General features: G+C 38.0%; 1 protein-coding gene across 9 annotated transcripts in view; it reads right to left on the bottom strand.

Moving 5' to 3' along the window:
• The window catches only part of STXBP5L (syntaxin binding protein 5L), a 440807-nt gene that overhangs the window by 311292 nt on the left and 101732 nt on the right, over positions 1-27783 (bottom strand). For 8 of the 9 annotated variants that reach the window (XM_064374676.1, XM_064374677.1, XM_064374680.1 and 5 more), the window contains exons 4-5: positions 16741-16822; positions 7197-7297 (exon numbers count right to left, since the gene is read on the bottom strand). In XM_064374676.1, the coding sequence (XP_064230746.1) occupies positions 7197-7297; positions 16741-16822 (183 nt within the window). The remainder of the gene's footprint in view (positions 1-7196; positions 7298-16740; positions 16823-27783) is intronic. The other variant, XM_064374683.1, reaches the window with a different exon arrangement.

Here is a 27783-nt window from a genome sequence, read left to right as displayed (position 1 = left end):
AGCACCACTCTCATGGAGAGAAGAAACAGTGGTGAATGACACTAGCTCTTCAACCAGAACATCCAAGTGGAAACACGGGGATTTATGTTATCAGGGAAACAGCATCACCCACAGTGAACAGAGAAGAGTAAGACAGGACAACTGCCCACCCAGAAATGGCAGAGCCAGGGGCGTCCTCCGACCACAGGGAACAGTGAATGAGAGTCCCCAGGGATCCATGCTTCTGCCATGGACCTTTGCATCCTTGAACTCAGGATCATCCTCACGATCTGTCCAACCAGGGCCTCCAGACCAACATGCAAAGAGCTATGTGGAGTCTGGGCGGAGCCATCACTCCCAGGAGTATTGGATCAACAGGCACCCCAACCCCAGCAACTGAAGCTCTAGCAATGGAGGAGGCCAGGCTCTCTCACATGTCCCCAGGAAAGGGGCTCAATTCATGGGGCTGGAGAGGAACAAGGTCCAATAGGCCTTATCCTGTGAGGTACAGAATAAGGCCCACCAGCCTGGGACACTAGTGAGGCCACCACCGCCCTACCAGAATTCTCGGATCAGAAGTAGTTCTGTGCTTTTCTGGGATGGAGCTCCCAGAGGGGGAGGCAGGCCACATATAACCCTCCCTCCTGTTTGCCCTCAGGCTGGGGAATGTATGCAGTGACTGGGGCAATTGTAGACAACCAGTACAAAGCAGCCAACTGAAGGAAAAGTAGACAGATATTTTTCCACATGACCCCTCACACCTGCTAATCCTCACTGGGCAAGGCCTCCTGACCTAGAACTTCAGCCACCCCGCATCGGACTCTTGGGCCAGTACCAGCTCTCCATTTCCCTGGGACAGAGTACCCAGAGGGAGAGACAGGCCACCTTGTTTGTTGCCCCACAACCTTCCCTCCTGATGTCCCCAAGATCAGGAGGGTACACAGTGATTAGGGACTACCGTGAACTCCTAGCAGAGTGCAGCCACCTTACAGAAAAGCAGCAGACTGTTTTCTACGTGGGTCCCCAATCCTGCTACTCTTCTCTGGACAGTGCTGCCCTACAGGGGTCTCCAGCCACCCCCACCTAGGGTCTCAGGCCAGTAGCAGCTCTGTGCTTTTCTGAAACAGAGTGCCCCAAGGGAGAAAGCAAGCCACTATTTTTGCTGCCCTGTAGCCCTTGCTCTTGTTGCCCTTGGGATTGAGAGGAAGTGTAGTGGTTGGGGACCAATACAAACCCCTAGCACAACACAGCCACTTTATGAAAAATCAGCCAGACTGTTGTCCACATGAATCCCTGCTTCCACTACTTTTCACCGGGCAGTACCTCTTGACCTGGGTTCCCACACAATCACCCTGCCCTGCCTCAGCACTTCAGCAGGTGGCAGCTCTGCATTTCACTGAGGAGGAAATCCCAGAGACAATCAACAGCCCTTCTACCATTGTAGCTGAAATAGTACCACCCTTACTGCCCTCAGGCTGGGGAAGGGACAAAAAGCCTGGTTGCTATACTGGAACCCAAACCACACTGCAGCCATAGTACAGAGAGGAGCTCAGTCTCTCTTCCCTGTGAGTCCTCACCTCAAACTCTTCACCAAGCAGTGTCCCCGGCTTGGGACAGCAGAACAGATGTCCCATCCTCAGCTGAACATTCTCACTGCTGGTGGCTCTGTGTTTCCCTGGGGAGGGGCTCCCAGAAGGAACCAAAAGCCTCTCTGCTATTGCCATGGCAGCAGTTATGCCCTTGCTACCCTTGAACTACGGATGAAACAAAAACCTTGAGGACTTTATTCATACTGCTAGCACAACACAGTCACTATAAAGAGACAAGCCCAGCGTCCTCCTTGTGAGCCCTCAGGCCCCTCCTCTTCACCAAGCAGGGCCCCCAGCTCAGGCCAGCAGTGTGGCCACCACACCCCCTCAGTTGAACATCAATAGCAACAGTTCTGTGTTCCCTCAGATAGAGCTCCCAGAAGCAATTGAAAACCCCTCTGCCACTGCCACTGCAGTGGTACTAACATTTTTGCTCTTGAAACAAGACTAATGTTCCCTTATCCCCTTCAAATAGTACATGTGACAGAGATGTGGCTCGCTTCTTCTGTGCCCTGCTGCTCAAACCCCTAGGGGGAGCATGCAGATGGGCAGGTCATGGGGAGCGTTTTGGGGCTCCAACCCCATGGCAGTGTCTAGGGTTGAGTGTTTATAGTTCCTGAAGACACAGCAGGCATGTGTTATAGTGAGCTCTTTCAGTTTTGCAGTCTGAAGGAGGCTTGCGTTAATCACCTCAATTAGACCCTCTGCCATGTGGCAAGGACAGAGGGCTTTCTGTATCTCAGCTTCTTGCCTTAGAGTACCAGAAAAATCGATCACAAGTGGGCTTGGAAGATGAGTGCAAGGTTTTATTGAGTGGTGGAGGTAGCCCTCAGTGAGGTGGATGGGGAGCCAGAAGGGAGATGGAGTGGGAAGGTGGCCTTCCCCTGGAGTTCAGTCCCAACTGAATTCTGCATCGTCACACCTTGATGGCCTGCCAGTGTGTGCTAGTGTCTGTCGGTGTGCTCTTCTACTCCTTTTGATGTCTAGCCACTTGTGTGTGTCATGCCCACTATGGTCTTTCGGGTTTATATGGGCACAAGATCGGGGCATGGCAGGCCAGAGTGGTTTTGGAAAACGCAACATTTGGGAGTGAAAGCAGGAGTGCCTGTTCTCACATAGGTCTATGGGTAAAGGCAGGAGGATGGAGTCCTTGCCACAGACACCATCCTTCTCCACCTAGCACTTCCCCGCCCACCTCCCATATCACCCTCAAACTGAGAAAAAAGCAAAGACCTGAGTGCTTAAATCACATCTTGAACAAACTGCAGCTGTTGCTCTGAGAATAAGAGGCTATTCTGTCTCCCCATGAGCCCTCTATCCCCTCTACTCATAACCAGGCAGTGCCCACCAAGCTTGAGCCCACAATACAGCCACCTCACACCTGGCTGAATACACTAGCAGTCACCAGCTCTGCACTTCTCCAGGGTGGAGCCCCAAGGAGAAAGTGAAAGGTCCTCTGCCACAGCCACTGACCTTGGCAAGGTTCCTTCCCCTGTTGCCTCCAAGCAAGGTAAGGAACAAAAAGCCTGAGCTTGTCCCAGGGCTGTGGTGTGCAGCCTGGGAATACCAAGACAAGACATGCAGCCAACACTCAAGTGGGAGAGGAGCCCACACTTTCAGAACATTAAGAGACTGAAATTGAGAAAAATAGAGGTGGCACATTGCTGAGCAAAAGCCTGCCTACTGACCATTATGCTTAAGTGCCATCTACTGGATCACAACCCAAAAATATTTCCAACACCAAAAACATTTTGCTAATATGCCTCCCTGTGAAACCAAGGACAATAATTTAGCTACAAATAAAAATCTGGCACAAAGCCTCAGCCCTCTGAAAACATCCAGAAAGGAAATCAACTGACTGTACTCAAATTACACCATAGTTGATAAAAAAAAAATCAGCCCACACAGATGAGAAAGACCCAGCACAAGAACTCTGGCAACTCAAAAATACAGAGTGTCTTCTTTCCCACAAATGACTACACTAGTTCCCCAGCGAGAATTCTTAACCAGACTAAAATGGCAAAAATAGAATTCAGAATCTGGATAAAAATGAAGACCATAAAGATTCAGGAGAAAGTTGAAACCTAATACAAAGAATCTAAGGATGACAATAAAATGATACAAGAGCTGATAGATAAAATAGACATTTTAAGAAAGACTTGGCCAGGCACTGTGGCTCATGTCTGTAATCCCAACACTTTGGGAAGCCAAGGTGGGTGGTTCACTAGGTCAGGAGTTCAAGACAAGCCTGACAAACATGGTGAAACCCTGTCTCTACTAAAAATACAAAAATTGGCCAGGTGTGGTGGCATGAGCCTAAGTCCCAGCTACTCAGGAGGCTGAGGCAGGAGAATTGCTTGAACCCAAAAGGTAGAGGCTGCAGTGAGCCACAATCACACCACTGCACTCCAGCCTGGGCAACAGAGTGAGATTCCATCCCAAAAACATTAAAAAATAAAATAAAATAAAGACTCAAACTGATCTGATACAGTGGAAAATACACCACAAGAATTTCATAATATAATCACAAGTATTGACGGAAGCATAGACCAAGTTCAAGAAAGAATCTGCAAGTTTGATGACTGGTTCTCTTAACTATAGTGGTCAGAGAAAAAAATAAACAAAACACTCAAAAAAAAAAAAAGGGATTATGTAAAGAGACCAAATCTATAACTCACTGGTGTCCCTGAAAGAGATAAGGAGAGAGTAAGCAACTTGGAAAACATATTTCAGAATATCATCCATGAAAATTTCCCCAACCTCACTAGAGAGGTCTAAATACAACTTCAGGAAATGCAGAGAACCTAAGTGAGATATTATACAAAAGACCACGGCCAAGACACATAATCATCACATTCTCCAAGGCTGAAATAAAAGGGAAAAAGTGAAAAGGCAGCTGGAAAGAAGAGGCAAGTCACCTACAAAGGAAACCCCATCAGGCTAACAAAGGACCTCTACAAGCCAGAAGAAATAGAAACTTTACAAGCCAGAAGACATTGGGGGCCTATATTAAGCTTTATTAAAGAAAAGAATTTCCAAGCAAGAATTTCATATACAGACAAACTAATCTTCATAAACCTAGGAGAAATTAGATCTTTTCCAGACAAGCAAATGCGTGTCTGGAAATTCATGACAACCAGACCTGCCTTATAAGAGGTCCTGAAAGGAGTACTAAATATGGAAAGCAAAGACTGTTATAAGCTACTACAAAAACACACTTAGGTATGCAAACTATTGACCCTATAAAGCAACCACACAAACAAGTCTGCACAATAGCCAGCTAGAAACATGATGAAAGGATCAAATCCATACATATCAATATTAAACTTGAATGTAAATGGGCTAAGTGTTCCAATTAAAAGGCACAGATTGGCAAGCTAAATGAAGGACTGAATGGTATGCTGTCTTCAAGAGATCAATCTCACATGCAATGAAACCCCATAGGCTCAATGTAAAGGGATAAAAGAAAATATACCAAGCAAATGGAAAACAAAAAATCAGGGGTTGCTATTCTAATTTCAGGAAAAAAAACGAAAGACTTTAAGCCAACAAAGATCAAAAAAGACAAGGAAGGTCATTACATAATAGTAAAGGGTTCAATTCAACAAGAATACCTAACTATCCTAAATACATACGCACTCAACACAGGCACACCCAGATTCATAAAGCAAGTTCTTAGAGATCTATGAAGAGACTTAGATTTCCACACAATAATAGTGAGAAACTTCAACACCCCACTGACAGTTTTTAGATAGACCATCCAGCCAGAAAAGTAACAAGGATTTTCAGGACCTAAACTTAACACTTGACCAAATGGAACTATTAGACATCTACAAAATGCTCCGCCCAAAAAGAACAGAATATACCATCTTCTCATCTGCACATAGCACATACTCAAAAATCGATCCGTAAATGTTTTAGTTCTAAAACAACTGGACGTTAAACAATCCTCAGAAAAATTGTTAAACTGAAATCATACCAACCACATTCTCAGACCACAATGCAATAAAAATAAAAATCAACACTAAGAAAATTGTTCCAAACCATACAATTACATAGAAATTAAACAACCTGCTATTGAATGACCTTTGAGTAAACAATGAAATTATGGCAGACATGAGGAAATTCTCTGAAACTACTGAGAACCAAAAAAACATACCAGCAACTCTAGGACACAGCTAAAGTAGTGCTAAGAGAAAAGTTTATACTGCTAAATGCTCACATCAAAAATTCATAATATCTTAAATTAGCAACCTAACATTACACCTAGAGGAACTAGAGAAACAAAATCAAAGCAAACCCAAAGCTAGCAAAAGACAAAAAATAACTAATATCAAATCTGAAATGATGGAAACTAAGAGGCAAAAAAACATAAAAAAGATCAATGAATACAAGAGTTGTTTTTTTGACAGAAGAAATATGATAGGCCACTAGTTATGCTAATAAAGAGAAAAAAAGAGAAGACCCAAATAATCAGAAATGCCAAAAAAGGCATTAGCACCAATCCCACAGAAATATATAAAACCCTCAGAGAACACCTCTGCACATACACTAGAAAACCTAAAAGAAACGAATACATTCCTGAAAACATGCAAACTCCCAAAATCGAGCCAGGGAGAAACTGAATCCCTAGACAGACCAATAAAGAGTTCCAAAATTGAATCAGTAATAAAAAGCCTACCAACCATAAAGGACCCAGGACAAGAAAGATTCACAGCCAAATTCCACTAGATGCATAAAGAAGAGCTTGTACCATTCTGACAGAAATTACTCCAAAAAATTGAGAAGGAGGAACTCCTCTCCAACTCATTCTATGAAGCCAGCTTCATCCTGATACCAAAACCTGGCAGAAAAACAACAAAAAAATATTCAGGCCAATATCCTTGATGAACACAGATTTAAAAATTCTCAAAAAAAAAAAAAACCAGCAAACTGAATCCTGCAGCACATGATAAAGATAATCCACCACATTCATGTAGGCTTTATCCCAGGGAAGCAAGGTTGGTTCAATAATCACAAATAAATAAGTATGATCTACTACATAAACAGAACTCAAAACAAAAACCACATGACTATTTCAATAGGTGCAGAAAAGGCTTCTGGTACAATTCAATGTCCTGCATGTTAAAAGCCCTCAACAAACTAGTCATTGAAGGAACATACTTCAAAATAATGAGCCATCTATGACAAACCCACAGCCAACATCATACTGAATGGACAAAAGCTGAAAGCATTCCCCTTGAGAACCAAAACAAGAATGCCATCTCTCATCATTCCTAGCCAACATAATACTGAAAGTCCTAGCCAGAGCAATCATGCAAGAGAAAGAAATAAAAGGCCTGTAAATATTAAAGGAAGAAAGAAAATCAACGATCTCTCTATACATAGAAAACACCATAATCTCAGCCCATAAACTCCTTAAGCTAATAAACATTGCATTAGTAGGTGACTGGATCTATATTAATTATGCATTTCCTATAAAAAAGAAACCACTATAAAAGTAAGCATAAACATTACATTATTTCTAACTGTTGAAATTATGAGAAAAAAAGCTGATAAAATTAACCAAAACTTGTTAAAAAAAGTTTTGTTGTACATTAAGAAATTATTTAACTCATAGGTTCTTACCTTTCTCGGTTAAATTTAAGAGAATGGAGAATAGCTGGCTTTTTTTGTCTAAGATTCCACAAATGAAGTGTATCATCTGAACTTGCACTGACCAAGGCACCCTAGAACAAAAAGAAGATAAAGTAGTATGTGATTTACTTAATTTAGGGTTTTTGTGAAGCAGAAACATGCTACTTTACTCAATTTTTTACTATCTGAAAAGTTAGTTGTCTCTATATAACCCAGAAATATAAGGAAGAATAAGTGCATAAATCTCAATCAGAAAGGGTAAGAATGCTGAGCACAGAAGAGAAAACTGACCCACTATATTTCAATAATGAGGAAGACCAGCTTAGGAATATTCATTTACCAATAGAGAGAATTAACTATTATAGCATCATTATGACCATTAAAGGTTTTTCTATGCGAAAAAAATAGTTTAGATTTTTTTTTGTTTCTACTATTCACACATATACTAAATAACCTTAATGAGAAGCAAATACAAAATGCAATCTTATAAAATTGAATACAGGTCACATAAAAATTCTCCTTTGCAAGAATTTTCTGTACATTTAAAAAGTATATATTCTTCCTAAAAAGTATAGTTAATATAATTTCCTTCTTATAGTCCAAGAAGTTTATTATTTATAAAGAATAATATCCATAATAAAAGCATTTCTCCAACTACAATTTCATATAACTATAAAATCAAATTAAGATTCTTTTTTAAAATATACTTTAACTTTTGGAATACATACGCAGAACTTGCAGGTTTGTTACATAGGTATACATGTGCCATGGTGGTTTGCTACACCCATCAGCCCGTTTTCTACATTAGGTATTTCTCCTAATGATATCCTTTCCCTAGGCCCCCACCCCTGACAAGTCCCAGTATATGATGTTCCCCTCCTTGTATCCATGTGTTCTCATTGTTTGACACCCACTTATGAGTGAGAACATGTGGTGTTTGGTTTTCTGTTCTTCTGTTAGCTTGCTGAGAATGATAGTTTCCAGATTCATCCATGTCTCTACAAAGGACATGAACTCATCCATCTTTATGGCTGCATAGTATTCCATGGTGTATATGTGCCACAGCTGCTTTGTTCAGTCTATCATTGATGGGCATTTGGGTGGTTCCAAGTCTTTGTTATTGTGAACAGTGCTGCAATAAACATACATGCACATGTGTCTTTATATTAGAATGATTTATAGTCTTTTGGGTATATACCCAGTAATGGAATTTCTGGGTCAAATGGTATTTCTGGTTCTAGATCCTTGAGGAATTGTCACAGTCTTCCACAATGGTTGAACTAACTTACACTCCCATTACCAGTGTAAAAGTGTTTCTATTTTTCCACATTCTTTCCAGCATCTGGTGTTTCCTGACTTTTTAATGACCGCCATTCTAACTGGCATGAGATGGTGTCTCATTGTGGTTTTGATTTGCATTTCTCTAATGACCAGTGATGATGACTTTTTTCTATGTTTGTTGGCTGCATAAATGTCTTCTTTTTAGAAGTGTCTGTTCTTGGTCCACATTTTGATGAGGTTGTTTTTTTCTTGTAAATATGTTTACATTCCTTGTAGATTCTGGATATTAGCCCTTTTCAGGTAGATAGATTGAAAAAATTTATTCTCATTCTATAGAGTGTCTCTTCACTTTGATAATAGTTTCTTTCACTGTGCAGAATATCATTAATTAATCTCATTTGTCAATTTTGGCTTGTATTGCCATTGCTTTTGGTGTTTTAATCATGAAGTCTTTGCCCATGCCTATGTTCTGAATGGTATTACCTAGGATTTCTTCTAAGGTTTTTATGGTTTTAGGTCTTATGTTTAAGCCTTTAATCCATCTGGAGGTAATTTTTGTATAAGGTATAAGGAAGGGGTCCAGTTTCAGTTTTCTGCATATGGTTAGTCAGTTTTTCCAACACCATTTATTAAAATAAAGAATCCTTTCCCCATTGCTTGTTTTTGTCAGGTTTGTCAAATATCAGATGGTTGTAGATGTGTGGCATAATTTCTGAGGCCTCTGTTCTGTTCCATTGGTCTATATATCTATTTTGGTACCAGTACCATGCAGTTTTGATTACTGTTGCCTTGCATTATAGTTTGAAATATATGCTTCCAGTGTTGTTTTTTTTTTTGTTTTTTGTTTTTTGTTTTTTGCTTAGAATTGTCTTATCTATACAGGTTTTTTTGGTTCCATATAAAATTTAACGTAGTTTTTTTTTTTTAATTCTGTGAAGAGAGTCAGTGGTAGCTTGATGGGGATAGCATTGAATATATAAATTACTTTGGGCAGTATGGCCATTTTCACAATATTGATTTTTTCTACCCATGAGCATGAAATGTTTTTCCATTTGTTTGTGTCTGCTCTGATTTCCTTGAGCAGTGTTTCATGGTTCTCCTTGAAGAGGTCCTTCACATCCCTTGCAAGTTGCATTCCCATGTATTTTATTCTCTTTATAACAATTGTGAATGGGAGTTCACTCACGGTTTGGCTCTTTGTCACTGGTATATAGAAATGCTTATGATTTTTGCACGTTGATTTTGTATCCTGAGACTTTGCTTACATTGCTTATCAGCTTAAGGAGATTTTGGGCTGAGACTATGGGGTTTTTCAAATATACAATCATGTCATCTGCAAACAGAGACAATTTGACTTCCTCTCTTCCTATTTGAATACCCTTTATTTCTGCTCTCTTGCTTGATTACCCCAGACAGAACTTCCAATACTATGTTAAATAGGAGTGGGGAGAGATGGCATCCTTGTCTTCTGCCTGTTTCAAACGGGAATGCTTCTAGCTTTTGCCCATTCAGTATGATATTGGCTGTGGGTTTGTAATAAATAGCTCTTATTATTTTGAGATACGTTACATTAATACCTAGTTTATTGAGAGTTTTTAGCGTGAATGGGTGTTGAATTTCATTGAAGCCTTTTTCTTTATTGAGATAATCTTGTGGTTTTTATGATTGGTTTTGTTTAAGTGATGTATTATGCTTATTGATTTGCATATGGTGAGACAGTCTTGCATCCCAGGGATAAAGTCGAGTTGATCATGGTGGATAAGGTTTTGATGTGCTGCTGGATTCAGTTTGTCAGTATTTTATTGAGGATTTTTGCATCTATGTTCATCAGGGATATTGGCCTGAAATTTTCCTTGTTATTGTTGTTCTTGTGTCTCTGCTAGGTTTTAGTATCAGGATGATGCTGGCCTCATAAAATGAGTTAGGGAGGACTCCTTCTTTTCCTATTGTTTTGAATAGTTTCAAGGAGGAATGATACCAGCTCCTCTTTGTACCTTTGGTAGAATTTGGCTGTGAATTTGTCTGGTCCTGGGATTTTTTTGGTTGGTAGGCTATTAATTACTGCCTCAATTTCAGAACTTGTGATTGGTCCATTCAGGACTCAACTTCTTTCTGGTTTAGTCTTGGGAGGTGTATGTGTCCAGGAATTTATCCATTTCTTCTAGATTTTCTAGTTTATTTGCATAGATGTATCTCCAGTGTGGTCAGTGGTGATATCCCTTATAAAATTTTTATTGCATTTATTTAATTCTTCTCTTTTCTTCTTTATTAGTCTGGCTAGTGGTCTATTCTGTTGATCTTTTCAAAAAAACATCTCCTGGATTCATTGATTTTATTTGAAGAGTTTTTTATGTCTCTATCTCCTTCAGTTCTGCTCTGATCTCAGTTATTTCTTTTCTTCTGCTAGCTTTTGAATTTGATCTTGCTTCTCTAGTTCTTTTAATTGTGATGTTAGGTTGTCAATTGTAGATCTTACCTGATTTCTCCCATGGGCATTTAGTGCTATAAATTTTCCTGTAAACATTGCTTTAGCTGTGTCCCAGAGATTCTGATATGTCTTGTCTTTGTTCTCATTGGTTTCAAAGAACTTATTTATTTCTGCCTTCATTTCATTATGTACCCAGTAGTCATTCAGAGGCAGATTGTTCAGTTTCTATGTAGTTGTGTAATTTTGAGTGAGCTTCTTAATCCTGAGTTCTAATTTGATTGCACTGTGGTATGAGAGACTGTTATAATTTCCATTCTTTTGTATTTGCTAAGGAGTGATTTACTTCCAGTTATGTGGTCAATTTTAGAGTAGGTGCGATGTGGTGCTGAGAAGAATGTTTATTCTGTGGATTTGGGGTAAAGAGTTCTGTAGATGTCTATTAGGTCCACTTGGTACAGATCTGACTTCAAGTCCTGGATATCCTTGTTAATTTTCTGTCTCGTTGATCTGTCTAATATTGGCAGCAGAGTGTTAAAGTCTCCCACTATTATTGTGTGGGAGTCTAAGTCTCTTCGCAAGTTGTCAAGAACTTGCTTTATGTATCTGGGTGCTCCTGTATTGGGTACGTATATATTTAGGATCATTAGTTCTTCTTGTTGCATTGATCCTTTTACCATTATGTAATGCCCTTCTTTGTCTCTTTTGATCTTTGTTGGTTTAGTCTATTTCATCAGAGACTAGGATTGTAACTCCTGCTTTTTTTGCTCTCCATTTGCTTGGTATAATTTCCTCCATCCCTTTATTTTGAGCCTATGTGTGTCCTTGCACATGAGATGAGTTTCCTGAATACAGCACACCATATAAAGTCAAGATGGGTCTTGACTTTTTATCCAATTTGCCAGTCTGTGTCCTTTGATTGGGGTATTTAGCCCATTCACATTAAAGGTTAATATTGTTATGTGTGAATTTGATCCTGCCATTTTGATGCCAGCTGGTTCTTTTGTCTCTTAGTTGATGCAGTTTGTTCATTTTGTTGATGCTTTTTACAATTTGGTATGTTTTTGGAGCGGCTGGTATTGGTTGTTCCTTTCCATGTTTAGTGCTTCTTTCAGGAGCTCTTGTAAGGCAGGCCTGGTAGTGATGAAATCTCTCATCAATTGCATATCCATAAAGGTTTTATTTCTCCTTTGCTTATGAAGCTTAGTTTGGCTGGATATGAAATTCTGGGTTGAAAATTCTTTTCTTTAAGGATGTGGAATATTGGCCCCCATTCTCTTCTGTCTTGTAGGGTTTCTGCTGAGAGATCTGCTGTGAGTCTCATAAGCTTCCCTTTGTGGGTAACCCGATCTTTCTCTCTGGCTGCCCTTAGTATTTTTTCCTTCATTTCAACCTGGTGAATCTGATGATTATGTGCCTTGGGGTTACTCTTCTTGAGGAATATCTTTGTGGTGTTCTCTGTATTTCCTGGACTTGAGTGTTGGCCTGCCTTGCTAGGTTGGGGAAGCTCTCCTGGATAATATCTTAAAGAGTGTTTTCCAGCTTGGATTCATTCTCTCCATCACATTCAGGTACACCTATCAAATGTAGATTAGGTTTTTTCACATAATCTCATATTTCTTGGAGGCTTTATTCATTTCTTTTCACTCTTTTTTCTCTTATCTTGCCTTCTCATTTTATTTCATTGAGTTGATCTTCAATCTCTGATATCCTTTGGTCCACTCAGCTATTGAAGCTTGTGTATGCTTTGTGAAGTTCTCGTGCTGTGTTTTTCAGCTCCATTAAGTCGTTTATGTTCTTCTTTAAGTTGGTTATTCTAGTTAGCATTTTGTCTAACCTTTTTACAACGTTCTTAATTTGTTTGCGTTGGGTTAGAACATGTTCTTTTAGCTCAGAGAAGTTTGTTATTACCCACCTTCTGAAGCCTGCTTCTGTCAATTCATCAAACTCATTCTCCATCCAGCTTTGTTCACTTGCTGGTGAGGAGTTGTGATCCCTTGGAGGAGGAGAGGCATTCTGGTATTTGGTGTTTTCATCCATTTTGCACTAGTTTATTCCCAACTTCGTGGATTTATCTACCTATGGTCTTTATAGTTGGCCACTTTCTGATGGGGTCTCTGAGTGGGAGTGCTTTTTGTTGATATTGAAGCTATTTCTTTCTGTTTTTTAGTTTTTCTTCTAACAGGCCCCTCTGCTGAAGGACTGCTGGAGGTCCACTCCAGACCCCGCTTGCCTGGGAATCACCTGCAGGGGCTGCAGAACAGTAAGGGTTGCTGCCAGTTTCTTCTGTTATCTTTGTCCCAAAATGGTACCCACCAGATGTCAGCCAGATCTCTCCTTTATGAGGTGCCTCTTTGGATCTATGGGTGTCAGGGAGCTGCTTGAGGAGATAGTCTCTCCCTTATCAGAGCTCAAATACTGTGCTGGTAGTTCTGTTGTTCTGTTCAGAGCTGCTGGGCAGGCACATTTAAGTCTGCTGCAACTGAACTCATAACAGCCTCTTTTCCCAGGTGCTCTGTGCTGGGAAGGTGGCGCTTTATTTATAAGCTCCTGACATGCTGCTGCCTTTTTTCAGAGATGTCCTGCCCAGCAAGGAGGTAGTCTGGTCACAGTCTGCCAGCTGAGGTGTTGCTGAGCTGTCGCAGGCTCTGCCCAGCTGCTGTGTAAACTTCCTTGTAGCTTTGTTTATAGAGGTACAGTTAGATCTGCCTCGGTAAAGGCTGTCTGCCTCAGTAATGTTGGACTGCCTCAGTAATAGCGGATTGCCTCGGTAATGGCAGACTGCCTAATTAATGGCAGATTGCCTCAGTAATGATAGACTGCCTCAGTAATTGTGGACTGCCTCAGCAGTGGTGGACTCCCTTGGTAATGGCAGATAGCCTTCCCCCCACAGAGCTGGACTGTCCTGGGTCCGGCTGCACTTGCTGTGAAACTCTGAATCCAGAGTGTTTCAGATTGATGGTCTTTGTGAGGGTGGGACCTGCTGAGCCAGATCACCTGGCTCCTCACTTTCAGCTCCCTCCTGATCAGCTGAATGGGCAGTTCTGTCTCCCAGGCCATTCCAGGTACCAGTTGAAACGGCCGCCCAGATTTCTGTGAGTTTTTATGTGGAAACCCGCAGCACCAGCTGAATCAGCTGTGCTCAAAACTTGTAGCACTTTTCGGCCCAGGAATCTCCTGGTCTGTGGGCAGCAAAAAACTGTGGGAGAAGCACAGTATCTAAACCAGAGTGCTGGAATGAATGGACAAGCCCCTGATGGTCTCTGTTGGGTATGGAGGGGGTTCCTCTGTGGATTGCACTTCCTGGGTAGGCAGCGCCTTACCCTGCTTCTGCTCACCCCTCTTGGATTACACCCACTGTGCAAATAGTGCCATTGAGATGCACATGGTACCTCATTTGGAAATGTGGTGATAACTCACCGTCTGTGTTTGTTTCTCTCACTGGGGTCTTCACTCCAGAGCTGTTCCTATTCAGCCACCTTGGATCTATCCCCTTGATATATACATCTTAACATTAACTCAGATAATTTCCTGCCATGAAATAGAAGGTATTCTATATATGCCTTGAGAATTTTTGTGTTTGTTTGCTTGCTTCATTTTTATGCTTCCTATAAAGAAACTAGAAATTTATTAGGGTTCCTTGGAAGCATTTGATGAGCTACAATTGATTTTTTTTGAGATACAGTATACTGGTCTCATTTCTCAGAGAGGTGGAAGTTCACTTGAGATAGGGTGAGGATAGAACATGATATGTAACAACAATAAAACATTCTCTACAAGAGATAGTTACATGCTATACAGAAGATATAACATGCCAAAGGCAATGGAATTAGGCAATGGAATTAAAGTAGCATATAGTCACTAATATCTTGGTGTAATACCTAAATAATTCTAGTATCAAACTCTATGTTTTTTTGTTTTTGTTTTTGTTTTTGAGATGGTGTCTTGCTCTGTCACCAGGCTGGAATACAGTGGCGCAATCTCAGCTCACTGCAAACTCTGCCTCCTAGGTTCAAGTAATTCTCCTACCTCAGCCTCCTGAGTAGCTGGGATGACAGGCGCGCACCACAATGCCCAGCTAATTTTTGTATTTTTAGTAGAGACGGACTTTCACTATTTTGGCCAGGATGGTCTCTATCTCTTGACCTCATGATCCACCTGCCTCAGCCTCCCAAAGTGCTGGGATTACAGGTGTGAGCCACTGCACCTGGCCAGTATTCTTAATTCTGTGATAAAACTGAGATGTGACATCGTTGGAGGGAAGTGAACAGTACTACTAACCATAATAGCACAAACAGGGACAGACACATGAAAGTAAGCACATCAGCAGAGTGTCTAAGTTCATTTATGAAAGCAAAGTGAAACTACCAAAAGCACTATAAAGATCTGTGAAAATATTTAAAACTATGAATAAGAACACCAATCAGGCCAGAAACTGGGAAGTTTGGGAAAAGGTACAGATGCTTTTGTGAGGTACATAGGGTGAGTAGTTCAAGATAAATGATGTGAACAATGCAAGGAAGTTGAAGGCTTGTCTTTATTTATTCTTAGTTATGTATTACAGGGGCAAGCATAGGACCTGGAAGACAAATCTCAAAGGATCAGACTCAGTACAAATCACATGGAAACAAATTATGCCTGCCAGTATATATCCACGCAGAAGGCAAAAGCTGAGATCCCTCAACAAGGAACAACAGAGTAGCACTGAGATCTCAAAAAGGCTGTTATTACAATGAAATATTTTTCAAATGTTTTCTTTACCTTCCTTTCTCATTTCAGTACCCCATAGCAAGTGTGCCTACATGGTGAAATACGCTAGGTTTGTCAATAAGGAGGATCTCACAGTCTTCTGAGAAAGATTTTGAGCCAAGAGAAGGGAAAAGTGAATATTTGCCAATATCTTTCTTGCCTCAGGTATCTCTGATGTTAAGCTCTATGAGACATTTTACCCACATTTACTATTGTAAGTTTTTAGGAAGATATACAGGTATAGATATATACAAATATACTCAGGCCCTGAATGAAAGATCATTGTCATGCCATGAGAAAATAACCAAACTTTTTTTCCAAGGCAGTTCAATTTTCTAAGTGCCTGCATTTGGCATGGCACAAACTTTTATAGTATTTTTACATTGATTGGCTCACTTAACATAAAAGAAGCTCTAGAAGACTCTAAGTTTCACTATAAAAATCTGATTCAAGAAAGCCTGAAGTAGCCTTCTACTAATGGAATATCTGCAACTTTTCTAAGCTTCATAAATATTTATTTTGTTTTTAGAGAGTTCCTCATCACTATAATTTTATAAAAATGCAGATAGTGTAGAGAGCTAATTTCCATAATAGCTATGGATACAAAAATAAATACAAATGCATATATATTCCAACCAAAGCATTTGGAGATATATACAAATAAAAGGGCCCATAGGTATATAAACAAAAAAGATCATTTCAGAGAAGATAAAGATAAAACGTGAAGTTAGGCCTTGATTACAAAATTTAAGTTGTTGGGAAGTGAGTGAAAAGAAGAAAAATTTAATGGACAGTGAAGCAATCAAAGAACCTTAGAATTATTTTAAAAATTTAAATAATGAAACTAAATTATGCTATATAGTAACAATAACAGAATCTGGTATATACAATCTTTTTTCTTTAAAATTTAATAAATTGGCCAATACAGGAGTACAGTCTTTTGTGAAAATGTAATCAGAAGTAATATTACATACATATATATTTAAGCATTTAGAATCATGGTATTTAAATGATTACATCAACGGATTTACTATTTAGTGGGGGAGTGTCTGATTTAAGTAGTCAAAAAATAATCCTTACCTCATTGATCAAAAATTGGAGCTGTAGGACAGCTGCACCACTTTCATGTTGGCAATAGCAATCAACACCAGGTCTCCCGAGTCTAATATAATAAAAGTCAAGGATTCTAACATTTAAATTAGCACCAATATTAATGAGCAAAGGAGAAACTAATTTATCAAGAGATGTTTTGCTTTTTAGTTTCCCTTATTTTTATAAATAAAAAGTTAAAATATCTTAGTCTTAGTAGAGGCAAATTAAATTTTATAGCTCAGATTGCTTAATATTCCAGCAATTTGAAAAATTTGAAAAAAAATGACAAAAATTTGAAAGACAGCAGCTTTGTTCCATGAAGTTAAACAAGAATTAAGAATCCAGATACACCTCATTTCATATAAGATTTTTTAATTGATTGAACACTCTTTTCACTAAAATAAATTCAAAATGAGTCAATAATTTAATATAATTAAATAATAAGATGAATTTAAAAAGACATATGTAAATAGGTTGATAATCTTGACATATCAAAAATCTTCTAAGTATAATTTAAAACTCAGAGTTCATAAAGGAATAGATTGATATATTTGACTATATGAAAATATAAAATATCTACATAAAACCATGATAAATAAAATAAAAAACAAGAAAACTAGAAAATAAATAGTAACAAGTCATCTACACTACACAAAGCAAGTTATAAAACATATAAAAAAGAGAAAGAAAAAAAGGAGAAGGAATAGAGGTAAAAAATGAGAATGAGAAAGCACCATATAACAAAATTTACTTACATGTTTTATACTAAAGGATATTACATATATATGTATATGTATGTATATTTACTCGTTTGTTTGCTTGCATAAATAAATAAAGCAGATGAGAGTCTCCACTTATGGCCATAATGAAAAAGTGTGGGCCGATATATTCACCACCTAAAACAATTACAAATCTGTACAAAATTTATGTAACAAGTTTTAAGACACTGCATGTCAGGTAGGGAATGACAATGATTCCCAAAGGAGAGAAAATATATAAGAAAAGGCTTATGATAGCCCCAGTTTACTGCCTAGCATGAAATTCCAGACTCCAGCACAAGGAGGAGAAACCCAGATAAAATCTAGCAGGCCTACTGAGTGAGGAGACAGAACTAACAAGCTAGGGAGGCCAGGAACAACTAGAGTTCGTAGGGTTGAGTAGCAAAGAAGAAAATGTGATACATAAAAAGAGCTCTAGAGATTTGCAGGAGGGTCCTCCTTACATCTTTAAGTGCTAATGAAGGAATAAGTTTGAAGAAACTACCTCAGACTGAGGAAAGAACAAACCAAGAAGAAAAAGAATCCTTCTTGAAGAATAAATCAAGAAAACAAACCAAAAACAAAGAAAGTTTATATTGAGACAAGAATTTTTCATGTTCCCACCAGCAAAAGTGCAAAGCCTCAGCATTCACATGACATCATGCAAAGTATTCAGAGAGTATTACCTCAGTATGAGGAAAAATTCCTCTTTAAGATAAACACTTCTCTAGTTCTGCTTACCAATGCTTAAAACCAGGTTACAAAAAGGATCAAACTGTTTCCATATAACTTCACTACATACTAAACGAAGATGAAGAATAATTCTAGAAATACAAAAACCTTTAGCACCCCAAAAAATAAATATAAGAGGTATGAAATTCAATGCAGAGAAGCAAAAAATATAACTGGTAACAAGGAGAAATATCAATAGAAAGAGGTGCAGAAATAAAACAGCATAGAAATAATAGAGATAGTAAAACATTTATTATACTACATTGCATATGTTGAAAAAGGTAGAGAGAAGACTGATTATGTTAAGTAGATACACAGATCTATCTATCCACCTATCTACCTATCTCAAGTAGAATATCTAGAGATTTTTTATAAAATACATTGAATATTAGTGAACTTAAAAATATGTACATAGAAACTATCCAAAACATAACACAGAGAGAAAAATAACTGAGAAGTAAGGGAAGAACAGCACACCAATGAACTGTGGATCAATATAAAATGGGCTAATTAGTTGTAATTTCAGTAATAAAGAAGAGAAAGGGGAGGGAAAGGAGAGAGAAAATATGTTTTAAAATAATGACCAAAATTAAATCTTTAAAAAACGAAAGTGAAATAAAGACACTTTTCAGACACATAAAGCTGAAATAATTCATCATGAATAAAACTGCACTAAAACAAATGTTAAGGGGAATCTTTAGGCAAAAGGGAAATGATATCAAATAATATCTGAATACACCAAAAAAAAGAACATTAAAAATGATAAATATATAGGTAAATATGAAATACAAGTTATCTTTAAAAGATAATTTACTGTTTGAAACAAAAATAATAATAGTACATTTGTGGTTTATAACATGTAGAAGTAAAATGATGTTAACAATAGCACAAAGGCTAATAGGAGAGGAAATAGAAACTTTACTATTATAGTATTAATATAGTAGTATAATATTAATTGAAGGTAAACTTTGATAAGGAACAGCTGTATACTATTAATATAAACCAAAAGGCAATCACTAAGAATATTATAGCCAATTAGCCAACAAAGGAGACAAAATGAAATCTTAAAATTTTTTGGCATAAAATAAGTCAGAACATTGTCAGGGGGAGGACTAAGAACTAGTAAGATAAATAGAAAGCAAAAAGCAAGATGGTAGGTTTATACTCAGCCATACCAATACCACACTAAATGTAAATAATGTAAACACCCCACTTAAAATGCAGTGATTGTCAGAGCAGATAAAAAATCAAGATCTAAGTATATGCTTTGTAAGGAAACCTCCTTTAAATATATACAAGTAGGTTAAAAGGTAAAACATACAAAATTATATACCATGCTAAAATTAAGACACAGATGGAAAGACACATTAATATACAGTAAAGTTGATTTAAGAACACAGAACATTACCAAAATTAAAAGTGGCCAATTCATAATAATAAATGGTTCAAATTATTAAAAAGGCATAAAAATCCCAAATTATATGCCTAATTACACAGCTTAAAATACATGATACAAAAAGGATAGAAACACAAAGAGAAATAGATGAATTCACAATTATAGTTGGACTTTTTAACACGCCTCTCTCAATAACTAATATAAGAAAAAATCAGTAACAATGAAAAAGATTTAAATAAAAGACTATCAACCAACTTGACCTAATTGGCATTTATAGAACACACCACTAAAAAAGAGCAAAATACATATTCTTCTGAATTATTAAAGAAACAATTACTAAGAGATAAAATATTTTGAATTATAAAATAAGCATCATGTACCCCAGAACTTAAAGTATAATTTAAAAAATACAAAAAAGCATCAAAGCATTTAAAAGTATTAAAATCATAAACAATATGGTTTCTGACCATAATTGAGTTAGAAATTAACAACATCCAGAAAACCCTCCAAATGTTTGAAAATTAAATTACAAACTACTAAACATTAATATAAAAGAAATGAGTAGTTACTATTTTAATAAACTAATAAAAACATAACATATCATAAGTGTGAGATGCAGCTAAAGCAGCACCTTGAGAAAAATTTAGAGCTTTTACTACCTATATTAGCAAAGAAAAAAGATCTTAAATTATGTAAGCTTTGATCTTAACATGCTAGAAAAAGAAGAGCAAATTAATTTCAAAACCAGAAAAAAGGAAAACAATAATAAAAAGAAATCAATAAAATCGAAACAGATTAACAATTAAAAAATCAGTGAAACCCAAAGCTGGTTTGAAAAATTCAATGAAATTAATAAACCTTCTAGTCAGAGTGATCAAGATATAAAGAAAGAAAACTTTTTTTTAATAAGGAAAGAAGAAATATTACCATAAAAAATTTAGACATTAAAAAGACAACAAATATTATTTTAAAAAATAAGCCAATAAATTTGATAATCTAAATGAAATGGACAAATTCCCAGGAAGACACAAATTACATAAAAAGAAGCAGGAAATTTAACAGCACTATACAAAATTAATGAAACGGAATTCTAATTTAAATTCCTCAAAGAAAACTCTAGGTCAAGATACCATCACTTATAAAATCTATGATACATTTAAAGGAAAAAATAACACCAATTTTTATAAAATTCCTGCATAAAATTGAGAAGAAGAAAAATTTTCTGATTCATGCTATAGAAATTCCTTTAATACCAAAACATGACAAAAGATATAACAAAACAAGAAAACCTCAGAGTAATATATCTCTCATGAACATAGATTCAAAAAATACCAATCAAAATGTTGGCAAATTGAACACAATATATAAAAAGAATTATAGTGCTTTGTAAGGGCAAGGTGGGAGGATCACTGAAGGCCAGGGTTTCCAGACCAGCCTGTGCAACATAGCAAGACCCCATCTCTACAAACTAAAAAATAATAAAATTAGCTGGGTTCCGTGGCACATACCTGTGGTTCCAGATAGTAAGGAGACTGAGGCAAGAAGATTGGTTAAGTGCAGAAGTTTAAGGTTAGAGGGAGCTATGATCACATCTCTGCATCCCACCTGGATGACAGAGTGAGAACCTGTCTGTCAAAAAAAAAAAAAAAAAAAGCCAAGTGTGGTGGCTCAGTCCTGGAATCCCAACACTTTGAGAAACCAAAGCAGGATGATTGCTTGAAGCCAGGAGTTCGAAACGAGCCTGTCCAACATAGTGAGACCCCATTTCTACAAATAAGATTTTTGAAAGATTAGCTATGCATGATGGTGTATGCCTGTAGTCCCAGCTACTCAGCAGGCTTAGGTGGGAGGATTGCTTTAGCCCAGGAGTTTGAGGCTTCAGTGAGCTCTGAACATGCCACTGAAATCAAGCATGGACGACAGAGAAAGACCTCATCTCTAGAAAATATATATTTAAAAAAATTTTTTTGAAAGAATTATATAATATCACCAAGTGGAATTTATGCCAGGAATGCAATGTTTATAGAACATTTTAAAAAATCAATCAATGTAAGACATCCTATTAACTGAAAATAAAGCCAATCATTTTGATAGATGAAGAAAAAGCATTTGACAAAATTTAATACGATTTCATAATAAAATTTCACAGTAAACTAGGAAAAAGGAACTTCTTCAATTTGATTAAGTGCATTTAAGGAAAATATGTACATTATTCTTAAGAACAAGAGGAATAATACTTTCCACCTAAAATGATGAATAAAGCAAGAATCTTCTATCATTATTTATATTTACTATCATGCTAGACATCAAAAGTACCAGCAAGTGCATTAAGGTGAGAAAAATAAATAAAAGGCATGCAGGCTGGAAAGGAAGACAACTCTATTTGCAGAAAACAAAATTTATATAGAAAAACCATAAGAAAGCCATAGAATGCTACTGAAACTAATAAGTGAATTTAATAAGGTTGTAGAATGTAAAATCAATTTTTTTAAAGATGGAGTCTCAATCTTGTTGCCCAGGCTGGAGTGCACTGGCACATTAGCTCACTACAACCTCTGCCTCTTGAGTTCAGGTGATTCTCCTGCCTCAGGCTCTTGAGTAGCCATGATTACAGGCATCCGCTATCATGTCCAGCTAATTTTTGTAGTTTTACTAGAGCCAGGGTTTCACCATGATGGCTAGGCTGGTCTCAAAATCCTGACCTCAAGTGATCCACCTACCTTGGTCTCCCAAAGGGCTGGGATTACAGGTGTGAACCACGATGGCCAGCCCCCAGATTTTTGAATCTATTGTATTTCTATTTACTAACAAAGATCAATTATATATTAAGAAAGACCCATTTAAAACAGCATCAAGAAATATTCTGGAATAAGTTTAACAAGAGATATTTTAAGACGTGTTCACTAAAAGCTATGAAATATTACAAAGAGAAATTAAAGACCAAAATAAATGAAAATATTCAAGACTCACTATTGTTAAGATGGCAACCTTCCCTAAATTGATCTAGATCAGATTTAATGACCATACTGTCCAAGGCAATCTACAAGTTCAATGCAATTTCTATCAAAATACCAATGTCATCTTTCACAATATTAGAAAAAAAATCATAAAATTCATATGGAATCAAAAAAGTGCCAGAAGAACCAAAGCAATACTAAGCAGAAAGAACAAAGATGGAGATATAACATTGCCTGACTTCGCATAATACTACAAAGCTACAGAAACCAAAACAGCATGATATTGATATAAAAAATAGACACATACATCAATAGAGCAGAATAGAGAACCCAGAAATAAAGCTACATGTCTACACCCAACTGATACTTGATAAATTCAATACAAACATACATTGAAAAAGGACATTCTTTTCAATAAATGATGCTAGGAAATTTTGATTGTCACATGCAGAAACATGAAACTGGAACCCTATTTCTCACTATACACAAAAATAAACTCAAGATGAAGTAAAGACTTAAGTGTATGACCTCAAACTATTAAACTACTAGAAAAAAAAACTTGGGAAAACTCTTCTGGACATTGGCCTAGGCAAAGGATTCATTATTAAGACCTCAAAAGCACATGCAACAAAACAAAAGTAGACAAGTGGGGCTTAATTAAAAGAAAACCTTCTGCACAGCAAAGGAAACAATCAACAGAATAAACAGACAAACTGCAGAATGGGAGAAAATATGTTCAAACTATACTGGGGACTGATATCCAAAATCTACAAGGAACTCAAATAACTCATAGATGTAGATGTTGTATAGGAGGAAAAACTTAATATAACCTCGTACATTTTGTACTTGAGTGTTGCAAATTAAATTGACAAATGACAGATTGATGGTAGAATGAGCTTATAAATTTTACTGATAATATTTGTATTTTACTTACATGGGCCTTCACACAAAAGAAGGAAAAATCCAAAAAGACTGTTAAACTTGAGAGCTTATATACCACTAGAAGTTACCTGAATTTCAGAGCTGAACATATCCAAGAGCTGACAGAACACTAAAAGCTATTTAAATTCCAAACACCAAGAGTAGAGATATCTCAATGCTCAACCAGAGGCACTCAGTAGTAACCTCAAAAAGATTTTACCTTAGTGGTAGGACTAAAGAATTCCCAAAGTAAAGCCACACTAGACCCATCCTAATTCCCTAATGGCATATGAGGCAGAGCATCTTTTCATATGCTTATTTACTATCCATATAGCCTCTTTGGTGATACTTGTTCAGAAATTTTACCAATGTTTAAGTTAGGTTGTTTTCTTATTGTTGAGTTTATTTTTAAAGTTCTTTAAATTTGTGGACAGTAATTCTTTATCAGATACATGTTTTGAAATACTCTTTTGATTCCTATAAGAGTGTCTTTCACAGGGTAATTTTTATTTTTTCATTTTTTTGTTTAAGAATATATTTTTAATATCAGCACTTAGGGAGGCTGAAGTGGGCAAATCACTTGAGGTCAGAAGTTTAGGACGAGCCAGGCCAACATGGAAAAACCCTGTCACCACTAAAACTACAAATATATTAAATGTATCAAAGTTACATAATATCATAGAAAGTTCAGCTAATAGAGGAAAATCACTCATAATCCAATTATTGACACTTTTTTGTTTTAGTATATTAGCACATGTAGGCTTTTTTTCTTGTAATTAGTGTAATCTTGACTTATCTTGCTTTATCTAATTTTTTTTTTTTAGGTCTTTTTCAATTTCAATAGGTTTTGGGGAATCAGGTGGTATTTGGTGACATGAATAAGTTCTTTTGTGGTGATTTTTGAAATTTTGGTGCATCCATCACCTGAGCAGTGTACAATGTACTCAGTGTGATGTATTTTATTCCTCACTTCCCTCTCATCAATTCTCCTGATCCTCAAAGTCTATTGTATCATTCTTATGCTTTTGCATCCTCATAGCTTAGCTCCCACTTACAAGTGAGAACATACCATGTTTTGGTTTTCCATTCCCGAGTTACTTCACTTAGAGTAGTGGTCTCAAATTTGATCCAGATTGCTGCAAATACCATTATTTTGTTCCTTTTTATGGCTGAGAAGTATTCCATAATGTGTATCTATGTATGTGTGTATCTGTGTGTATGTATGTATGGATATATATATACATATACACCACATTTTCTTTATCCACTCATTGATCAATCGGCAATTGGGCTACATGAGCCAAAACCATTATCAGACAAGAAAACTACAGATAAATATTCATTAAAAACATGGAAAAAAGAGTCAACAAAATCCTTAGTGATCAAAAAGAACAATATTAAGATAGATAATATATCATAATTAAGCGGGTTTATCACAGAAAGGCAAAGCAAATTCAACATCTTTCAAAAGTTAATGTAGTTTAATATATAAGTAGAATTTGAAAATTTAGAAATATAATCATTTCAATAAATGTTTTTAAAAACTTTAAATTGTAATAATTTTAATTAATAATTTTTAAAATCTCAGCAACCTAGGAATAGAAAGAAACTTCCTAAACTTGCTCAAGGTTATCTAAAAGGTGACACATTTAACTCCTAAGATAAGAAACAAGGCAAGGTTGTCCACTTTTACCTATTGTATAAAACAATGCAGAGGAGAAGCTAGCCACTGCAGTGTGGCAAGAAAAATAAAAGGCAAAAAGATTGCAAAAGAGAAAAGAAAACTGCCTTATTTGTAGATGAAATTATTGTTAAGGTAGAAAAACCTCAACCCACAAAAATACCATTAGAAAATAAACACATTTAAGTAGGTCACTCAAGCACATTTATAAGGTCAACATACCAAAGCCAGAGAAAGACACCATAGAAAAGAAGAGAAGAGAAGAGAAAAGAAGAGTAGAAAGAAGGAAGGAAAAAAGGAGGGAGAGAGGGAGGGATGGAGGGAGGGAGGGAGAGAGAGAGAGAGAGAGAAAGAAAGAAAGAAAGAAAGAAAGAAAGAAAGAAAGAAAGAAAGAAAGAAAGAAAGAAAGAAAGAAAGAAAGAACTACAGGCAAATATTTCTAATAAACACAGATGGAAAAAATCTTTAATAAAATACTAGCAACCAAATTCAAAACATTAAGAGGACCATGGAATGGAATCCAAGATGGCCGCTTAGGAGGAAGTCGGGATTGCAGCTCCGAGAGAAGGCGCAGAGGGTGAGTGGATGCCGCATTTCCAGACGGACTTTTACTGCCCACAGACCAGGAGATACACAGGAGGAAAAGGCCCGCGGGTCGCCAGCACCGCTGGTTTGAGCGGAGTGGCCGCTCAGCCTATGCCCTGGGGCGGGGGGCAGTGGCTTCTTATGCAGAGCAAGAGAGACAGAGTTCCCTCTGAGCCAGAAGGGGAGCTGAAGCAGGGAGCCAAGCCAGGAGACCCCCGGGCAAGGGAGCGCCACGAATCTCAGAGCCGCTGCTTCGGCTGAGGCAGCGGCACACAGGGCAGTGGATTTTAACTGCCCACAGACCAGGAGATTCACAGGTGGAGAAGCTCCACGGGTTCCCAGCGCCACTGGTTGGACTGGAGCAGCCGCTCGGCCTGCACCGGGGGCGGGGAGCAGCGGCTCCTTGAACAAAGTGAACGAGACTGTGTCCCCTCTGGGCCAGCAAGGGGAGCAGTGGCAAGGAGGCAAGCCAAGAGATTACCAGACAAAGAGGGCCCCTCTGGAAACACAGCTGAACCCGGGACGGTCCAGCTCTGTGGGGGAGGGGCGTCCTCCATTGGGAAACACCCTGCAGTTTCCGGGGCAATTTTCCATAACCAAGACAACCTGCCACTACAGAAACTCCGTCACTACAGGGGTGGGCCAGGATAGCGGAAGCAGCTCTAACTACACCCACAGGACTGCAGGGAAGCTCACACGGAAGCTGGGCGGAGCCCAAAACAGCTCAGCGAAGCCTCTGCAGGCTGAGTGTGACTAGACTGCCACCTTGTGGGCAGGGAAAACGGTAGCAACACAGCCGAAAACCATAAAGCGTTAACCACCTGGGCCAGAACACCTGGGGAGAAGAAAAGGGGGTTTATGAGTTCAGCTGCTGCAGACTTAAAATTACCAAAATCAGAAAGACAGCAACTACAAAGTCAATAGGCGGATAAATCCACAAAGATGGGAAGAAACCAGCGCAAAAAGGATGAAAACACCCAAAACCAGAACACCTCTCCTCCTACAAGGCAGCATAACTCCTCACCAGCACGGGAACAAGACTGGACGGAGAATGAGTGTGATCAAATGACAGAATCAGCTTTCAGAAAATGGATAATAAGAAACTTCTGTGAGCTAAAAGAACATGTTCTAACCCAATGCAAAGAAACTAAGAACCTTGAAAAAAGACTTGATGAAATGCTAACGAGAATGGACAACTTAGAGAGGAATATGAGTGAATTGATGGAGCTGGAAAACACAACACGAGAACTTCGTGAAGCATGTACAAGTTTCAACAGCAGAATTGACCAAGCAGAAGAAAGGATATCAGAAGTCGAAGATCAACTCAATGAATTAAAATGAGAAGGGAAGATTAGAGAAAACAAGGTAAAAAGGAATGAACAGAGTCAACAAGAAATATGGGACTATGTGAAAAGACCTAATCTACGTTTGATAGGTGTACCTGAATGTGACGAAGAGAATGCATCCAAGCTGGAAAATACTCTTCAGGATATTATCCAGGAAAACTTCCCCAACCTAGCAAGGCAGGCCAATATGCAAGTCCAGGAAATACAGAGAACACCACAAAGATATTCCTCTAGAAGAGCAACCCCAAGGCACATAATCATCAGATTCACCAGGGTTGAAATGAAGGAGAAAGTACTAAGGGCAGCCAGAGAGAAAGGTCGGGTTACCCACAAAGGGAAACCCATCAGACTCACAGCAGATCTGTCAGCAGAAACCCTACAGGCCAGAAGAGAGTGGGGGCCGATATTCAACATCCTTAAAGAAAAGAACTTTCGATGGGTTGGTTTTCAAGATGGCCGATTAGGAGGAAGTCGGGATCGCAGCTCCGAAAGAAGGCGCAGAGGGTGAGTGGACGCCGCATTTCCAGACAGATTTTTACTGACCACAGACCAGGGGATTAACAGGAGGAGGAGCCGCACGGGTCACCAGTGCCGCTGGTTTGAGCGGAGCGGCACGCCGCTCGGCCTACGCCCTGAGGTGGGGGGCGGCAGATCC

Source organism: Aotus nancymaae, unplaced genomic scaffold (genome assembly GCF_030222135.1).
Source record: "Aotus nancymaae isolate 86718 unplaced genomic scaffold, 86718_ANA_hifiasm-v0.15.2.pri h1tg000011l, whole genome shotgun sequence".
Lineage (NCBI taxonomy): Eukaryota > Metazoa > Chordata > Mammalia > Primates > Aotidae > Aotus > Aotus nancymaae.
Note: the sequence above shows the minus strand (reverse complement) of the source record. Positions and strands in the feature narration are given on the sequence as shown.